The sequence below is a fragment of the Strongylocentrotus purpuratus genome, unplaced genomic scaffold (genome assembly GCF_000002235.5).
Source record: "Strongylocentrotus purpuratus isolate Spur 01 unplaced genomic scaffold, Spur_5.0 spur5_scaffold_10, whole genome shotgun sequence".
Taxonomy (NCBI): Eukaryota; Metazoa; Echinodermata; class Echinoidea; order Camarodonta; family Strongylocentrotidae; genus Strongylocentrotus; species Strongylocentrotus purpuratus.
Window position 1 is genome coordinate 19,080,370 of NW_022145595.1, and position 17,226 is coordinate 19,097,595.

Consider the following 17,226-nt stretch of genomic DNA (forward strand, 5'->3'; position numbering starts at 1 on the left):
GTTATGGCATACGGGTGGCATACCCATAGGTTAGTCAACCCCCCCCCCCCTTAAACATTTTTTATATGAGTGTTTTGGAGGAAAACCCCTCCCTTCAATTCAATTCTTCCGAAAATCAAGGACTTTATCAACGTAAAATGTGACCACATATTCACGAAAACTAAAAAGTTTAAAATGATAGAACAATTTTGTATATAAATATAGTCCGAAATAGATTGTTGTAAAGCTGGTAATAATATTTGATTTAAGTTTAGTTTGAGGTTGATTTTGAGAACACCATATTCTCGCAGAATAATATTCAGCTATGTTCACTTTCAACCACCGATTCAGCAAAGATAGTTGAGCGCGCATAAATGACACAAGACTGTAGTTTCAAGTCCTGTGGTAAATGAGCGTGCTTAGACGCGCGCTCTTTTTTCTTTGATACGTGTGTACTGTATATTGTAAGTCGAGATCAAACGCGGGCGCGCATACGTACTAGCTAGCTGCTAAGCTTAGCAAATGAATGAATGACGATGATATTTCTCCAGCCAGAAAAGTAACAGTAGTAACACCCCGTGGGTTTGAAGAATGTCGGACTTTGGTAGCGTAACGGAAATGATCATCCGATTCCTGGATTTATTTGGATTCCGATTGTGAGGGGAGGGTGGTCTGAGTAACGACCAACTGTTCTCTCTTCCACTTGTTCAACTTCAACTTCAACTCATTTTTTATTAAACTCCGCTCCAGCCGCGGCTCTGCCCACTGTCTGACACTCCTTTCTCTGTGCACGGAGGGATCACGGCCCAGGACATTGCTGCTTATCCGGCCGTTGTCGACGCGAAGCTCTGCAGCTAGCTCGAGCTCGATGCTGCAGATGCAAGTCCCTATTTTCATTTTGCATTAGCCTAGTTCTCATTTGCATTGGATCATCGCATGTTTGAAAGGAGATGTCGTGTGAAGAAAAGATTGATCCTCCACCCCCAATGGCAATGCCAAAAGGATGCAAGCTGCTAAGTCATCAAGTGGCAGGACATGTCTACGGAAAAAATAAGACACGAGCAGGTTAGTTAAAACGAGTTAGACCGAAATTTCTATCTCTTTCGTTTGTTAGCCTCTGATTTGGGTAGGATTGGCTCCTCTCTTTAGAGACAGGGGGGAAGGGGGGTCACTCCCAACATGACTGGCTACGCACCCACGTCCAGAAAAAGCATCGAAGGGTGTCTTTTTCGAGCTCTGATCTCACAAAAAAACAAAAAAGAATACCTTTTCAGGTTCACAGGCTTCAACGTTTTCTTAGAAAACTGGAAAAGGGCACCTTTTAGGGTCCATTTCAGAGGTTGATAAACACGGGTGGGTAGCACTTGTGTATGAGAGTGAAACCTGTGAGAAAGTGTATATTATAATCATAATGGCTTTCGTTTTTAGGAAAAATACTCCAAAAGAGATAAGGAAATTGACACGAAACAGGTAAGAAGAATAACTTAATCTTGTTAATTGTTATTCATTTGATTGAGGAAATTTCTGACATGGCCAGAGAGATAAACAAGCTGAAAGTTGTCTTGCTTATTGTTTTGGTTTATAATTATATTCATGTACTGTATATCTCATGATCTACAGTAGGTCTACATCAATTAGGGCTGCGACGAGAAGTCGAACGCTCGAGTACCCGCACGGTTGACGACTACTTGAGTACGATTTCTCGTACTCGAATATTCGGCTTCAAAACAAAACAATAACAAAAAAATATATAAAAATTCCCGGTCACCTGGCACTGTCCAGGCCCACGCTTACCCATGCCAGGGAGAGCAGCGGCCGCTGGCATGTTACCGTCGGTAAAAATGTTTCCCAACTCAAGCACTGTCAAACTCACCACTCAGAAACTGGGACCAAATATTCAGATTTCTGAAAATGGATTATTCTGCCATCTTTGGTTTTTAAAACAGCATTGTTTACTGTTATTGTTATTATTAAATCAATGCCTTCAACTGCAACTCGAAGTAAAATTGCATGCGTTTTCGGCGATGAACTTGGGATACTGCTCCAGTGGTATGGTGGTGGAAAAAAAAAACAAAAACAAAATCAACAAAATTATAAAAAAAACATGGCGTCCGAATATGTTCGAGTATTCGCTTGTAAGCCTGGGAGTGTACTTGGGTAGGCCTACCTTATTACACTGTTGTGCACAGTCTTAATCTACATGTATGTTCCAGTAGGTGCTTATCATTCATTCAGGTACAAGTATTTGCACTTAAATTTATTTTATTTTTATTTATTTTTTTGGGGGGGGGGGAGTGTGTCCGATCATCTTCCTGATTAAATATAGTGTTATTTTGTTCCATTTTTTATGGATCTAGTAATAATAGAGGTATGAGATACAAACAAAATGTATGTCTAGCAAAATTATGAATTCACGTTATGTAACATACAATAACATTAATCACATTGTCATAAAAAATTAGCATTTTATTCAAGAAACCTCCTGGATTGCAAAATTGAGTTGAGAGTCTAGATGACTTTAAATCGTTAAACCGTTTAATTTCATGTAAGATGAAATGATTTTGATCTTGAAGTACTTATAAACTGTAGGCCTACACTGTGTTTTGATACTGTAGATCGACTTTAACAACATTTTTCTTCAGTTGAATGAGAGAGAGAGAGAGAGAGAGAGAGAGAGAGGAAGAGAAAATGTGCTCCTCAATATTCTCATACTTTAACATTATCTCTATCTTTTGATTCTTCATTTACTTCTTCTGTATCCATATTAGGTCTGTTGCAAGACAACAGTGGGTCCATCCTGAAGGTTCTTCAGACCAACAACCGGGGAGACAGAGAGAAGAGATTTTACAAGAAGGTCTTTGACGAAGAGGAGGATGACCCTGTCCTGCGTGGTGCCCGTGGTCTGGTGTGCCCTTTCAGAGGAACAGTCGTTTCCAAGGAAGATCCATCAGGTAAAATCAGTTTTCATCTCAGATGATCGACAAAAAGAGGAGAAAATTACATGTCTTAGTTTTAGCCTGAGGCTGCATTAAAATTAAAATATATTAAAAGTATTGTTTGCTTCAAATTTTGATTAAAAATCAGAAGCTCATACAACTTAATTCCTAGTTTCTTGTTCAAGGTTTTTAAAACATTTAAAGGAAGGTATTAATTTTCTGTCATTCTCAATCCTCTCTGTCTCAGGATGTCACTCCCTACTCTTCTCCCTCTCTCTCTTCATTCTCTCTGTGTCTGATTCTATCGCTATCTCTCTCATATTTGCAATAATTGTATCTAATTCTAAGGTGGTTGTATGATTTAAAATTTCCCTGAGGGAAAATATAAATTTTTGAATTATTTTAGTAAAGTGCGAATGGGAGGGGAGCTCGCAAGATATGTCACAGAGTTGCCAATATGTGTTTTATTGATTGCACCTTCAACAATTCATAATTCTTTTATTTGTAATTGTTTTTTGCTTAAACCATCACTGACCTGTTCCTCACATTCTTCTGCTTCTGTTAAAGCCCCTCTGCATTAGTTTGGCCAGGAGGGATTAGACCTCCCTGCATGGTCACTGACAGGTGGTTATCTTATCAAATCAGCTCTCAGTTAACATAAGAAAAAAGAAACCATGGGGGACCAAGGGTCACCGATTAGGCATTGTTTGCGATATAGAGGGCGCAAGTAGCTATAAGTAGTGCAGTGGGGCTTTAAACCAACTTAATATCAGGGTGGACTTTGCCTTTAATGCAGTGGTTTTATTCAGATGACCTTAACAGATTACTTAACAGCCTCCATAGTATGATCGTAGTAGCACTCCAAGGTTTTTACAATATCAACATATGGTAGAAGTTTTATGTTACTGCTCGAATCACTTCAAAGACAAAAATATGCTGGTCATTGTTGGATATCACATCATTAATTTCCTGCAACGACTGTCAAACAGACTTTGTCAGACCAAATATTTTGTCACATTTTCTGCCAAATTTGCACAGGGTGGAAGTTTTGTGACTTATCTTTTTTCATTTACTTGCGCGATTCATTTTTCGTGCTGAGTAGGCCCAAAATATATTTGCTGGTTCTTAAATTTGCATTGCACCAAATTTGGCTCGTTCAGAACACGCATAAAAAGTCATGTTTATATTTTCGCGGGTTCTAAAATTTGCGGACACCGACTTTAGCGCAAAATCCGCAAAAATTAATGCACCCCAAATATTTCTGCGTTTACAGTATTGGATTTTTAATGTTAACCTGCATTTGTTATCAATTCAATACTAATCTATGGGACTTTAATAGTCACAAACTCGCAAAGGATGAGGTATTTTTTAACTTCACTATGTTGTTGTGAGCCGAGGATAAATATAAGCCGGGAGACGTGAGTGTTCTATTCAATCCTGTTTGCACTAGTTTGGCCAGGAGGGATTAGACCTCCCTGCAAGGTCACTGACATGTGATTATCACATCAAATCAGCTCTCAGACTCAGTTAACAAAGGAAAAAGGGGATCATGGGGGACCATGGGGGACCAACAGGCACCGCTTAGGCATTGTTTTCTATATCATAGAGGGCACAAGTAGCTATAAGTAGTGCAGTGGAGCTTAAAGCTGATACATTTCCCAAAGAGTCTTGACATGGTTGATGTGGTCTTGACAATATTCCTCATGCATTGTGGGTTTTCAAGATTACTTGCTGTATAGTGATATGCTCTTCTTACAGCTCAAAGTTTAATGGTCACAGTTCAACGAATTCCAGCTAAAGTGCTTTTGTACTTTAGTATTTACAGCAAGGCCAGTGAGAATAAAGCATTCACGCTCTAGTTAAAACTAACCCTGCCCTGGATATGATGAAACAGATAAAAGAGACTAAATTTGACCAATCAGAGGCCTGGAAAATTGTCAGTGAAAATGATATTTAGTCAGTAAAAAACCACTGATTAATTGTTTCTTGAAATGCTCCCCAGGCCCAGGATATGGTGAAGCAGCTAAAACAGATTTTCAAAATACTAAGTTTAAAGGAATTTAGTGGTCTTTTATCTACATGTAATTATCATCATAATCAGCACTACCATCAGCATCAGCAACATCATCGTCATCATCATCATCATTATTATTACCGGTATTATGTTTATTCATATTTGGGGGGGGGGGGATAGAAAAGATTTCCATAACATCATCAACCAGCAGCATACCAATTTGTGGTCTCTTCTTACATATGTAAATGATAACAATTGTATATGAACTGCTGATATGACCAGCTGTCAGCTATTGCATGTTCAACTGTGTTGATATAATTCAATACCTGAAGTGGCTATTGTTTGCAATTTCACACTGACCCAAAATAGTTCATTCAAATGACTAAGCATAAAGGAATATCATATGAAAGAAAATTCTTGTCAAATTCAAATGATTCTTAGATGTGCAGACAATAGGGCTCCCCTTCATAGTTTTCCAGAGCTTTTTCACAGCTTTCAATAGTCAAATTGCTCAAATTAAGCTTCTCAAGTGGTATTTTTTTCAGTGATTAAGTATTATTACTATTATGTATTATAAAATGGCTCTAGTATTTTAAGCATCGTGATTGGTCAATACGCGTCACATGACATTGAAAAAATTTTGATGCAAGCACGATTTTGCAGATATGAGTGCAGAAAAAGCGCAGTAAAAAGTTATATTGCACGGTGCGTACGCGTGACCATGGAGATCCAGTGCGCGCGCGTACGTGTAGTACGCGCTCCCTCGAGTTGCATTGCAATTATTGTAGGCTACGCGTAGCTAATATTGTACGCTCCACCATGATCCCCAGCGCAACGTACGCGTAGCTAGCTCTAGCTAGCTAGCTAGAGCGGCCAGCGGGGTATTATTAAAAAGCAAGTTTTTATTTTACTTTTGCCTTGGATTTAGGCCTGTTTTGACTTTTGGATTTTATAATGAAGCCAGGAATTTCAGCTGTCTGATGTAGACTCGTCTCTAGACCCACTGTATGGATTTTATTTTTAATCAAGGCAATGAATCCCATTGACTTTTGGTAAGCCTGCAAGGTCTTAGTCTAATTAGAAGTAGAACCAACATAACTCTAACTTAGATCTAGATCTAGATCGAACTCTCGTAGACTCTAACTTATTAGATCTAAAGTTTCGTTTTTGCTATTTGTGTCGCTATTTTATAAAACAAATAACGCACTTGACCCTGTTGTGCAAAACGTAAATGCAGTAAACGCTCGGTTTCTTCAGATGGTTCGCACTGTCAACTCGCCGCAAGCGGCTCGTTGCACAGAGCGGCACCAATCTAAAGAAACCTCGCGTGTACTGCATTCACCGCTATTGCACTCTGGGACGTGCGTTATTTGTATATCATTGATTTGACATCAATCAGCGGGCTGAAATCGTAAACAGATATTGTTAACGAATCAGTGAAGCTTGAAGGTCAAAAAAATTTATATGATTATTTATAAAAATGTATTGAAATTTGAGACTCATTGATCCATATTCAACCACGTACATGTATTGTTCAGTTAAACCTTAACCTGGGTATTAGGATCAATAAAGTTTGACCTCAGAGTAATTTCTTTTGTTAAAGGTAGATGTACAGGTATAGACCAGTTTTGGAAACGCCCCCTCTCAAAAAATGAAATGAAAGCTCTTATTACCAATCATGTGAAAGAATATGTTTTGACTAATTTTGCGTGATGATACAAATTTTGCCGGTGAAACCGCCTACTACCGGTAATTGATATATTTTGTAAATTATCATATCGATCCAGCCTGGATAGATATCGTGAATGCACTTCAACATTGAACATTTGGGCATACATGTATATATCTGCTTTCTTGCAAATTTAGGTTGAAGTATTGCCATCTAGACCTCTGAAGGCAATATCTAAACAATATTGAATGGATATTTTGCACCCCAAAGCCCTTGAACCGCAATTTTACCACTACCAAGCTATACCTTTAATACCAGATTTCAAACAATAGCCTAAAGTTTCCTAAACCGACATCAGGTTTAAATTCAAGTAGAGTACAGGCCAAGGATGATACAAATTATATATACAGTATGTACAGTAGTTCACAACTTCACATAAAATGCTCATGATGTAAGCCACATATTTAAAAAAAATTAAGAATTTCAAGCATCAACAAACACGTATGAAATGAAAACCATTAGCATCACCAGATGTGACGGGTATGAAGCGTTTCAATGTATTGCAGAAGCGTCTTCAGATCATAGGTGTAATTCTCATCTGGCGTCTTTTGCTAAACCAAACATCAGGTTTAAATTTTAACAGAATATGGGCCACTGAATTTCTTAATGATGACTGTACTAAACATTTTCCATGGGAATGCCCTTTGAATAGGTCATTTTCGTAATGTAACCAAATTTATGCATACGCTTTTGTGAAGCCCTCATACAAATTAAATTAATGTGTAGAGGTGCCGTGGTCGAGTGGTTAAGTCGCTGGACTGTCGATCACAAGGTCCGCGGTTCGAGACCCACGACGGCACTAATGTCCTTTGGCAAGACATTGATCTACAGTGTACGTGTACATTTGCCACACTCAACCCAGGTGATATAAATGGGTACCTGGCAGGGATTAATTCTTTGAAATGCTTGAGCGCCGTAATGGCAGCACAGCTAAAGCCGGGGTTATAAACTCCAAGTTTGGAAGCACTTAGTGATTGTAATTTTAAAGCGCTATATAAAAACAGAGTATTATTATTATTATCTCGATAGTCAGAGTTCAGATTGCTTACATGTACATTAGATGTTGCAACTTGCTAGGTAGGATAACATTATGGCTTGCCCTACCTAGCAACACGTAATGTATGCAATTTGCATTCTGACTAATGAAATACAGTAATTTGTAGCAGGTGAATGGAATCATTTATATCGAGGCACTTCACAAAGAAGTACATGTGCATGTACATAGTATTCATTAAATTTGATTACAATGCAAAAATGGCTTATTTTAGTAGAATATGGGCCGCTGTATTTTCTGAATATAAATGTAGCATTTACCATGCATGGGATTGCCCTTTGAAGTTAACCTTTCCTTACAAATATTTTTTGCAGTGGAATTCATCAAGCTACGAGACATGACGATCGGCTACCAACACCCGTGCATCATGGATATCAAGATCGGACGCATCGGCTACGCGGAGGAAGGGGGCAACACCAAGAAGGCAGAGAGCGCCAAGATTAAATACCCCGACATGGAGAAGTTAGGTTTTCAGATCTTAGGCATGAGAGTGAGTAGTGTCGCCATTGTGTCGTTACATGCATGTTTATATTTATTGTCCATTCTGCTTGTATTTATATGGTTTAAAATGTTCTGGGATTTACAAGTAGATACTAGATACCATATAATATGTAGTAGTAATGGTTTATTGAAATAAAAATCAATCCCGGCTCGAAAGCCAAATTACAGGTTTTGTACAATAGAAAAAGCAAACATAAAAATTCCAGGAAACAAAATAGGTAATAACATGTAATAATGAAAGCAATGAAATCATAATGACAAAGATTAAGTGAAATTAACAGAAATTCTTTTCTTACATGCAGTGCCAGTCAGCACTCGTTCACTACACCACTACAACCCCATCACTATTATTATTATTATTATATAGAGGTTTACCAAACACCAAAACGTAATTTGCTCTGGATTTTAGGGGTTCAAGGTTGCTATATTGCATTCAAATTACGGGTATAAATTTGAAATATCCCTTCTACCAAGATATTGCAGTTTAAATTCACACCCAGTGAACTGTGAAACATCTTTTCAGGTATACAGTGTTCTACTGAGCACACGTACACACTCAAATCGAATAGGACAGACAAGAACCCATTGTTCAATTTGGGTTCTGTACATGCTCTATGAGCAAGGGGACGAAGGGGGTGGGGTCTTTTTAAATGAATTGCAAATTTGCAAGGCTCCTGATTTTAGTGAGTGTGTGGGAGGTAGGCTCATAACATATTACCTTAACATTGTTTTCAAAATACCGATTGAGAGGTACAGTATGTAAACTCTGGGACTTTATTAAATAGAAGTCAACATGAAAGTAGTCTTCAGAACACCATCTAAGATTTTCAAGAGGGGAATACATAAAGTGTTATTCCGAAACTGAAGTCCCCCAAACTCATAAAATAGACCTACAGTGTACATACAGGAATTTGCGCACTTGTACAAGTACACAAATTCCTGTATGCCTTATTTGCATCCACAGCATACATTCCGCAGTTTACTGGGTAAAAATACACAATTTCCAAAGTTATTCAGTATTATAGGCTACTGAATTGAATGAAATGGAATGGATGAATGATTTATATATGAGTATAATGTTCTCTGAAAAGAGTCTGGTCTTCACGAGCTAGAACGCACCCTTGAATCAACAGTCCTTTTATGAGAGACGATTGTCAATTGTGAATACAAAAATATATATTAAAGATACTATGACCCTTTTGCAGCCAACATCAAATTCTGTAGAACTTTGCAGGAATTATGAATATGTTATGTATGTCCTATCTGTGATATTTAAACTTGAGCAGTGTCCTAATATTAAAATTATGCAAAGAAACCTGTTTACCTGCTAGACTTCACTGTCAGACACTATTGAGTGACTGACTGGCTTCTTTCATCTTAATAACATACATGTACATGTACATAACATGAGCTGTAAAGGTACTACAGTACATGAGCATTTCAGTTCAGTTCAGTTCATTTTATTCAAAACCATACAAAGCATGATATAATCTGTTACATAAAAAAGAGACTGGTAATAGTAAATCAATCAACATATTCTAACTTGATTACATCATAAACTGAATGGTTTTAGGACCCCTTTAGAAGCTAAGCTTGTGAGCGGGGCCCTATAACAAAATACATACATTTACAGTAAAAAGAATGTTACGTATGATTATACAATGGATGAAAAATAATACTAAGCTACAGAATATAGAACATACAAATACTCTCACACACACACACACACAGACACCACACACGCACATCACCATACACAGCAAACACACTGACGAGTAGGTCCTTAGTGGTCAAAAAGCATTTCAGAATGAGAAATTACTAAGATGCGAATAAAAACTATGTCAGTCTTTCAAGCAGGTACGTTTTAGATGAACTTCTAAACCTAGAAAGAGTTGTACTATTTTTTATATCATCAGGCAGACTGTTCCATTCTTTAATGCAAGAGATATGGAAAGAGGTCAGAGTGACATTTGTTCTTGCAAAAGGCTGTCGAATAAGACACCTTTGACGTGTATTATAATTATGAATTTGCGAGTTCTGACGGAATAAATCTTTTAACGTACATTCATGAGGCATAGACTTAGGATTAAACATAAACAATATGCAATTGAACGACACAAGTCCACTTAGTGGTAACGTTCTTAGTCGAAGGAACAATGGAGAACTTGGATGTCTATAATAAGAATTAGTAATAAGCCGTATTGCTTTCTTCTGCCATACTCTCAACTTATCAAGATATGACTTAAAGGTGTTTCCCCAAGCAACATTACAATATGTCAAATAAGGAAGAATAATACTATTATATAATGTTATCAGCACTCTTTCAGGTAAAATAAATTTTAATCTAAAAATGACACCTACACTACGGGACAACTTTGTGCATACAGCATCTAAATGATTTCTCCAAGATAAATGCTCATCCATGGTTAGCCCTAAGAACTGAACATTTTCACTAAGCGCAACATCATGGCCTCCAACATTAAGAAAAGTAATGCCATCTGGAAGCTTTTTACCCTTGGAGCGAAAAATAACACATTTGGTCTTTTGAACATTCAACAATAACTTATTACAACAATACCATGCATACAGTTTCTGAATCTCTTGATTCGCAATTAGTAATAAATCTTCAGCCTTCTTAATCTTATCAGCCAACAGCAAGCTGGTATCATCAGCAAAAAGTGAGTATGAGAATAATGTTGATGAGTGTATTATATCATTTATATAGATCAGAAACAACAGGGGACCAAGAATTAGACATCAATAACCCACTTCTTGTAATGGCCAAAATTAAACTGATTGGATCTTTGCGCAGCATAAAACGAACGACCATTCGGTTAAATGGTCTGAAAAATCAGACTATTACTTACTAGCTCTATAGCTCCTAAGTCGATTCGACAACTACAGTAATATTTAGTCTTTATTTTCCCACTTAAAGACATTTTCAAGTCCCCTTTATTCAGGGAAGTTCTAAATTAGTATTGTCTTTCAAATGCCGTTGGAATTTAACCTTTTCATTTTTTTGGCCTGCAAATGGGACATAGTACCTTTAAGCCAACATGTATTGTCCACATTGCAAAGGGCAGCTTTCAAGTTTTGTCAGAAAAAAACATGTATGTACATGTATGTACACGTAGCGCCGGTGTGGAGCCAGAAGTGCATGGACTGGTATCATCCTTTCTTTTTTAAACAATTAATGCCCTGCTGGCTCCAAACAGATGATACTTTGAAAGCAGTTTATTCACTCTGTTGGACCAGCTTTTTAATCATGCAATACATCTCGTTATTTGGGGCAATTCTATTGAAAGAAAAAAATCATGCTGTATCGAATAGATTGCCTAGTAGCTTCATATTTAATGTAATTGTTCTATGAATTCTTATTGATTCCAAAGGCTGTTGATCCATGTACAGCCTTTTATTATCATATTATGTTTTGCTTTACTGATCTGCGTTACATACTTTACCTGTACTGGGTGCATTATACATGTACATGTAAATTGTCAAACCAGACATTTATTGATATGTATGTATTCAGTAATTTTATTCTAAAGACATTACATTAAACTAGTACCAGTAAAATTTAGTGTAATATTTGAGACTGAAATTATATATCCTTCACTTTTTATATCTAGGTGTATCACCCACGAAGCCAGAAATACACGGTATACGACAAAACATGGGGAAAGACACTCAATATCAGCAATATGATAGAAGGTAAGTCCCTCCTGCATTAAAACCTGTCAGTGTCCATGCTTTAATGGTGTATTGGGGCTTTTGATCTGTGGTCAGTTTCAACAGAATTCTCAACTTCAACCCTAGACCAAAGGGAATTAATGAGAGAGCAAGGGAGGGAGAGAGGGAGCAAAGGGAGAGAGAGAGAGGGGGAGGGAGGGAGAGATAGGGAGGGAGGGAAGCAGGGAGGGAGGCAGGGGGAAAAGTACATGGGGACTTGGGGTGAATTAGCCCCCAAATTTTAAAAAAAAAGAGCTCCCAAAAGTCATAAAACTTAAAGAGCCCCCCAAAATGTCCATAGAGTTCAATGCAAAACAAATTAAAAGTTTTTTTTCCATGCAAGCAAGCTTGAAAAGTAGCCCCCCAAATTTGTTAAATATTTTTTTCCCGGGAAGGAGGGAGGGAGAGGGAAGAAAGAAAGAAAGAAAGAAAGAAAGAAAGAAAGGTTATCCTATGTACTTTAGGGTGTTTTATTATTTTCGGTTTCCTACTTCAGTCAACAGCTCTAGATCTACATGGAGTCGGACTAACAAAAACGATTATTTTTTGTCATTTTACCCTAGCTCTAACCCTAACTCGAACCCTAACCCTATCCCTAACCCTAACCCTAACCCTAAACCTAACCCTAAACCTAAACATGCAAAAACTGACTGTTTTTGTACCTGGGCCGAGTTGTCCCCTGGTCCGAGTTAGCCCGACTCCATGTAGAGCTGTTGACTGAAGTTAGCAACCGAAAATAATAAAACACCCTAAAGTATAGGATAACCGAAAGAAAGAAAGAAAGAAAGAAAGAAAGAAAGAAAGAAAGACAGACAGAAAGAAAGAAAGAAAGAAAGAAAAAAAAAAGGAATTGACTGAGGAAGGGAGGGAGTGAAGGGGAAGGGACAGGAAGATGGGTGGGGGGAAGCTTAAAGGAAACCAAGAATGATGTACAGTTTTTCAGAACAACATCGGCATCGGCATCGGCATCGGCATCGGCATCGGCATCGCCATTTTCTTAATACATGAAGTACTATGCAAAGTTGTTAACCAAGTACCGGTAAATGTATTCATATTTATTTAGTGTCTTGATATGATAGAATGTTCCAATTTACAGAATACCAGAGAGGTTAAATAATAATGATAATAATAATAGCCCGTTCTTGTTTAGCGCATGATACCTAGTCTCTATGTGCTTTCAAAGAGCTTCAGAAATTATTACTCTAGCTTTAGTTCCGGCTACCGATTTCGGCGCACAGTGCATTTCAAGGAATAATCCTACCAGGTACCCCTTTACCTTTTATGATACACTTGTAATTATGCAGTGCCCCCATGCTAATGACTTCATTTATTAAAGTACATTCGAAACTAACAATGTGAAGTGTGACATGTCTTTTATTTGAACACAAAATAATGAACCCATGAGAGAATTAATGTCACTTTCTTGAAACAAATAATCTGGGCCTTGATTTATTTCCCGTCTTCATGCATGTCCTTGCTCACATCCTGTCCATACAAGATAAATGGAGATAAATGTAGTTTAGAATCGTCAGAATGTTAATAGGAAAAAAGCCTAATTTGAGCTCTACTTGTAAAAAGAAACTACATGTATGTATAGCACGGGCTCTCAAACTTTTTCCTTGACGGTCCGGATGTGATTTTCACGAAAGCTAAAGGGTCCTAAACATTGGATGCCATTCCCTCGAAAATTCTTGCGGTCATCCTGTATTGCTCAATAGGAAGATTATGTATATATGTAGATTCCTTCATGTGGTATTGTGAGGGAGGGTAGCCATGCCTAAAGAAAATTACTAGAAATCCCCCCCCCCCTCTCCCTACATAGACACCTGTTCCTCCAGATAACCACCTCTCGAACCATTGTCCAGGGACAGTTCTAACAACTACTCCATAAACAGGTTTGTCAATCTAACACTACTTGTACTTTAATACACTAGGCAGAAGGATAGTTATGGGGGGGGGGGGGCAATATTATTGTCTACCATACTTTATATGATATAGAAGGCTTATCCTCCTAATTCTGCAAATTGACATGATTTCAGCATGTCTTATGTTCCAATATTTTTAGCTAGCAATCATTTACAAGTGGAGGCACGATAACTCAGTCAGTAAAGCAGTGGTCTCGTAATCCAGTGACCTGGGTTCGAAACCAAGACGATGCGCTAGTGCCCTTTGGTAAGGCATTAATCCTCATTACCAAGTCTCTTGGAGAGGACCTTAAGCCGTCGGTCCTCTGGTTGCTTACTAACAAGCATTTATGCTTTCTTAGCAGTCAGGTAAAATAACCACCACTACTACATTACAAAATATTAAAAGACATTTAATGTATTTTGCATTGTATCCTTTCCAGGTTTAGCCACATTCTTCAACGTGGATGACACCATCCGAACAGACGTGATGTACTCGTTCCTAGTCCGTCTGCAGCAGATCCTGGACTGGTTCCAGGTCCAGGACAGGTACCACTTCTACTCCAGCTCCCTGCTCTTCGTCTATGAGGGCGCGGTCTCTCCCGGCGACGACGACGCCCTCAAGAAACCCTCCAACCTCGCCCCGCATTCCAATGGAGCGGCGACGCCCATCAACGGCCTCAACGGCCACACCGATCAGATCTTCTCGGTGAAAATGGACACGTATCCTCTGAAGAGGAAAAAATCATCAGACCGTGATGATAACGAGGTTGATGATTGCTCTTGTGGACTCAACAGAGGCAGCAAGAACCAGAGAGAGAATAGAGTTAGAACAGAAGGGGAAGAGAGGGACTCTAGGACGAATGTTCCATTGAGTAACTTGATAGGTAGCGATAGAATTGGAACTGAGGTGACTCGCAGTGCAGTCACAGGAAGACATGAACATGAAGGGGACGTGAATTGTGTCAAAGAAATACAGAGAACTTCACATGCTCCTGTAGAAGGAGGAACAATCGTAAGGGATGATCGTTCTGGTAACAATCATAACCACTGCCACTTTCCAACTCCCAACCATTCCACGCATGGACCTGACATCTCAGCCTGCACAAAACACAGCAACGCGCGGGAAAGCTCTCGCAAGGACTCCAAACTTCCCCACGAAGGGGCCACGAACCTCTCGCCGCACCACGTTGAGATCCGAATGATCGACTTTGCGCATGCGATTGAAACGACGACGCGAGACGAGAACTACATCTTCGGTTTGAAGATGCTTCATCAATACATTGAAACGCTTCATAACTGTCACATTTGGTGAAGCTGAAGGTCTCAGTTTCATACATGTGTTTGTTGATGCTGAAAATTTATATTTTTACATTTTAAAATATATGGCTTATACATGTATTTATGTGAACTATAATTTGTATCGTATTCCATCGTGAGTGATGGTACTTTTAAGGAAAAGGAAAAATATATTTTCCTTTAACACTATCCCATATTGGGAAGGGCTATGAAATGAATAAATAAAAAATATGCCATTCTTGTGTAGAGCATTTCACATTGTGGCGTACACAAATGCAACATCTTTAAGCGCTTCCAAACGGACCGTTGACATTATTTCTCCCGCTTTTGCCTTTGCATGTACTGTACATGTATGACATATTCATCATTGTAGGGAACAAATTACCTAAACATTAGTTTGTATACAGTACATCTAATATTTATGAAATTGACCCATTTTTGTTCTCACTCATATTTCTCACTCGTTTTCTCCCTCTCAAAATTGTTCCTAACCCTGCACCAAAATCCACCCTTCCCCTCCCCTTACCATGGCAGGGACAAGGGGGACCTCTCGGATGTTATAACAAAATTGCTCCTAAAAAGTATGGGGCACTTTTAGAAGAGAAAAAAAAGCAAGTGAAATCAATAATTTAAAGGGTCCTGTAATGGTACTCAGTATTAGATATGTAAGTGATTAACACAAGAAAACTTTACAAGGCTCTGTTCTCCCCCAGTTTACACTCTAATCTTGAAATCAATGAATTTGTGATATGAACATTATCCTCGTTGAAGGAAAACTTAGACAACATCTTTAACAAGAACAACTCAGCAATTGTTTATCTTTGTGAGGAGACACATACATGTTCATGTATTAAATACTAGGCAAATTGCCTGTGGCCCCCTTCTATTTTTCTAACTGGTTAATATGGTGGAGAAAGAAAAGAGATAAACACCGGAGCAGACAGTGAAGATCAATTTAGCTCTGGAAAAATTTAGAAAGCTGTGTGCATTTCAAGGGCCCTTAAAAGAGAAAACATAATCAAGTTGTAGTAATGTCTGTAAAGTGCTTAGAGACAGTATTTCGTATTGAGCACTACGCAAATCCAGATTCTTCTTCTTATTATTATTTAGTTGTTGCAAGGAGGTCTCACTTTGTGAAAGAAAACCAAAACAAGAGCTAAGTACCATTAAAGTATCAATTTAAGCTCCTCTGGTATGACTACTGAAATAAATTGAATTGAAACGGATTATAATAATAATAATACATGTACAGTATTAGAAGGATTAGAAATATAAAATATATGCAGTCATGACAATCGTTTTAGGTACACACACAATAATAGTAAAAATATTCTAATGACATATCAATGTTCCGGTTGTGGTAGATTAAAAAAAATCATGCATAGAAATGCATGTTGTATCAAAATTGTTGTAGATTTTGTGAAGGAGGCATTCCCCCCACACATTCCCTGCAACTTTTTTGTGAGGCTTAAGATGGTGTATCTATTATATTTTTTTTATTTAAAAAAAAGAAATTGTATCTATTAATATTTGCCTACTATATTTGATTACAAGAACAAACAAAACATATAAAGCCGATATTTCTGAACTAAACATGTAGATGTAGGTACACAAAGCTAGTATTCTTATTCTAGAAGTGCTCAAATTGTCAATTGTCAATTTCCTTTCAGTCCAATTATATTTGATATGACCAAATATATTTGGGATCAAGAATTTTATTGTAAAAATGTATGAATCCTATACATTTTAAAATCTGGATGCTATGGTGTAGCATTCTTTCAATTGATATTATACTATATTAATGATAATATGCATTTTGTTAAATGTGTGTGTCATCATGCATGTATACGCTGTATATGTGTCGGCTGTGGAAGAGACAATTTTCGGCATATTTCCCTTTTCTGGTATAACAAGATCTTCAACAAAAAAAATTGGTTTTGATATCAGCAGATAGCTCATCGGCTTTTGGCAGTAAAAAGACAGTTGAATATAAACATTACCTCTGATAATTTATGTTCATGTATATATTTTTCATTTAAAGCCTGTCTGCACTACTAGTAGCTACTTGCTAGTACCCTCTA

General features: G+C 37.8%; 1 protein-coding gene across 1 annotated transcript; it reads left to right on the top strand.

Annotated features, from left to right (window-relative positions):
- The first annotated feature begins 478 nt into the window (after positions 1 to 478).
- On the top strand, positions 479 to 17,219 carry LOC576026 (inositol polyphosphate multikinase). Its single transcript, XM_776375.5, has 5 exons — positions 479 to 1,044; positions 2,748 to 2,930; positions 8,027 to 8,202; positions 11,843 to 11,924; positions 14,290 to 17,219. Exons 1-5 carry the CDS (start codon positions 930 to 932, stop codon positions 15,159 to 15,161), a joined length of 1,428 nt encoding a protein of 475 aa, XP_781468.5. The 5' UTR covers positions 479 to 929; the 3' UTR covers positions 15,162 to 17,219.
- Positions 17,220 to 17,226: the final 7 nt, after the last annotated feature.

What these genes read in the sequence shown, in the direction of transcription:
- LOC576026 (XM_776375.5), top strand. Translation starts at nt 930, where the DNA reads ATGTCGTGTGAAGAAAAGATTGATCCTCCACCCCCAATGGCAATGCCA. An exon ending in TTCAGATCTTAGGCATGAGA is followed by an intron (nt 8,203 to 11,842) that starts GTGAGTAGTGTC and finishes TTTTATATCTAG; the next exon opens with GTGTATCACCCACGAAGCCA. An exon ending in TATCAGCAATATGATAGAAG is followed by an intron (nt 11,925 to 14,289) that starts GTAAGTCCCTCC and finishes TATCCTTTCCAG; the next exon opens with GTTTAGCCACATTCTTCAAC.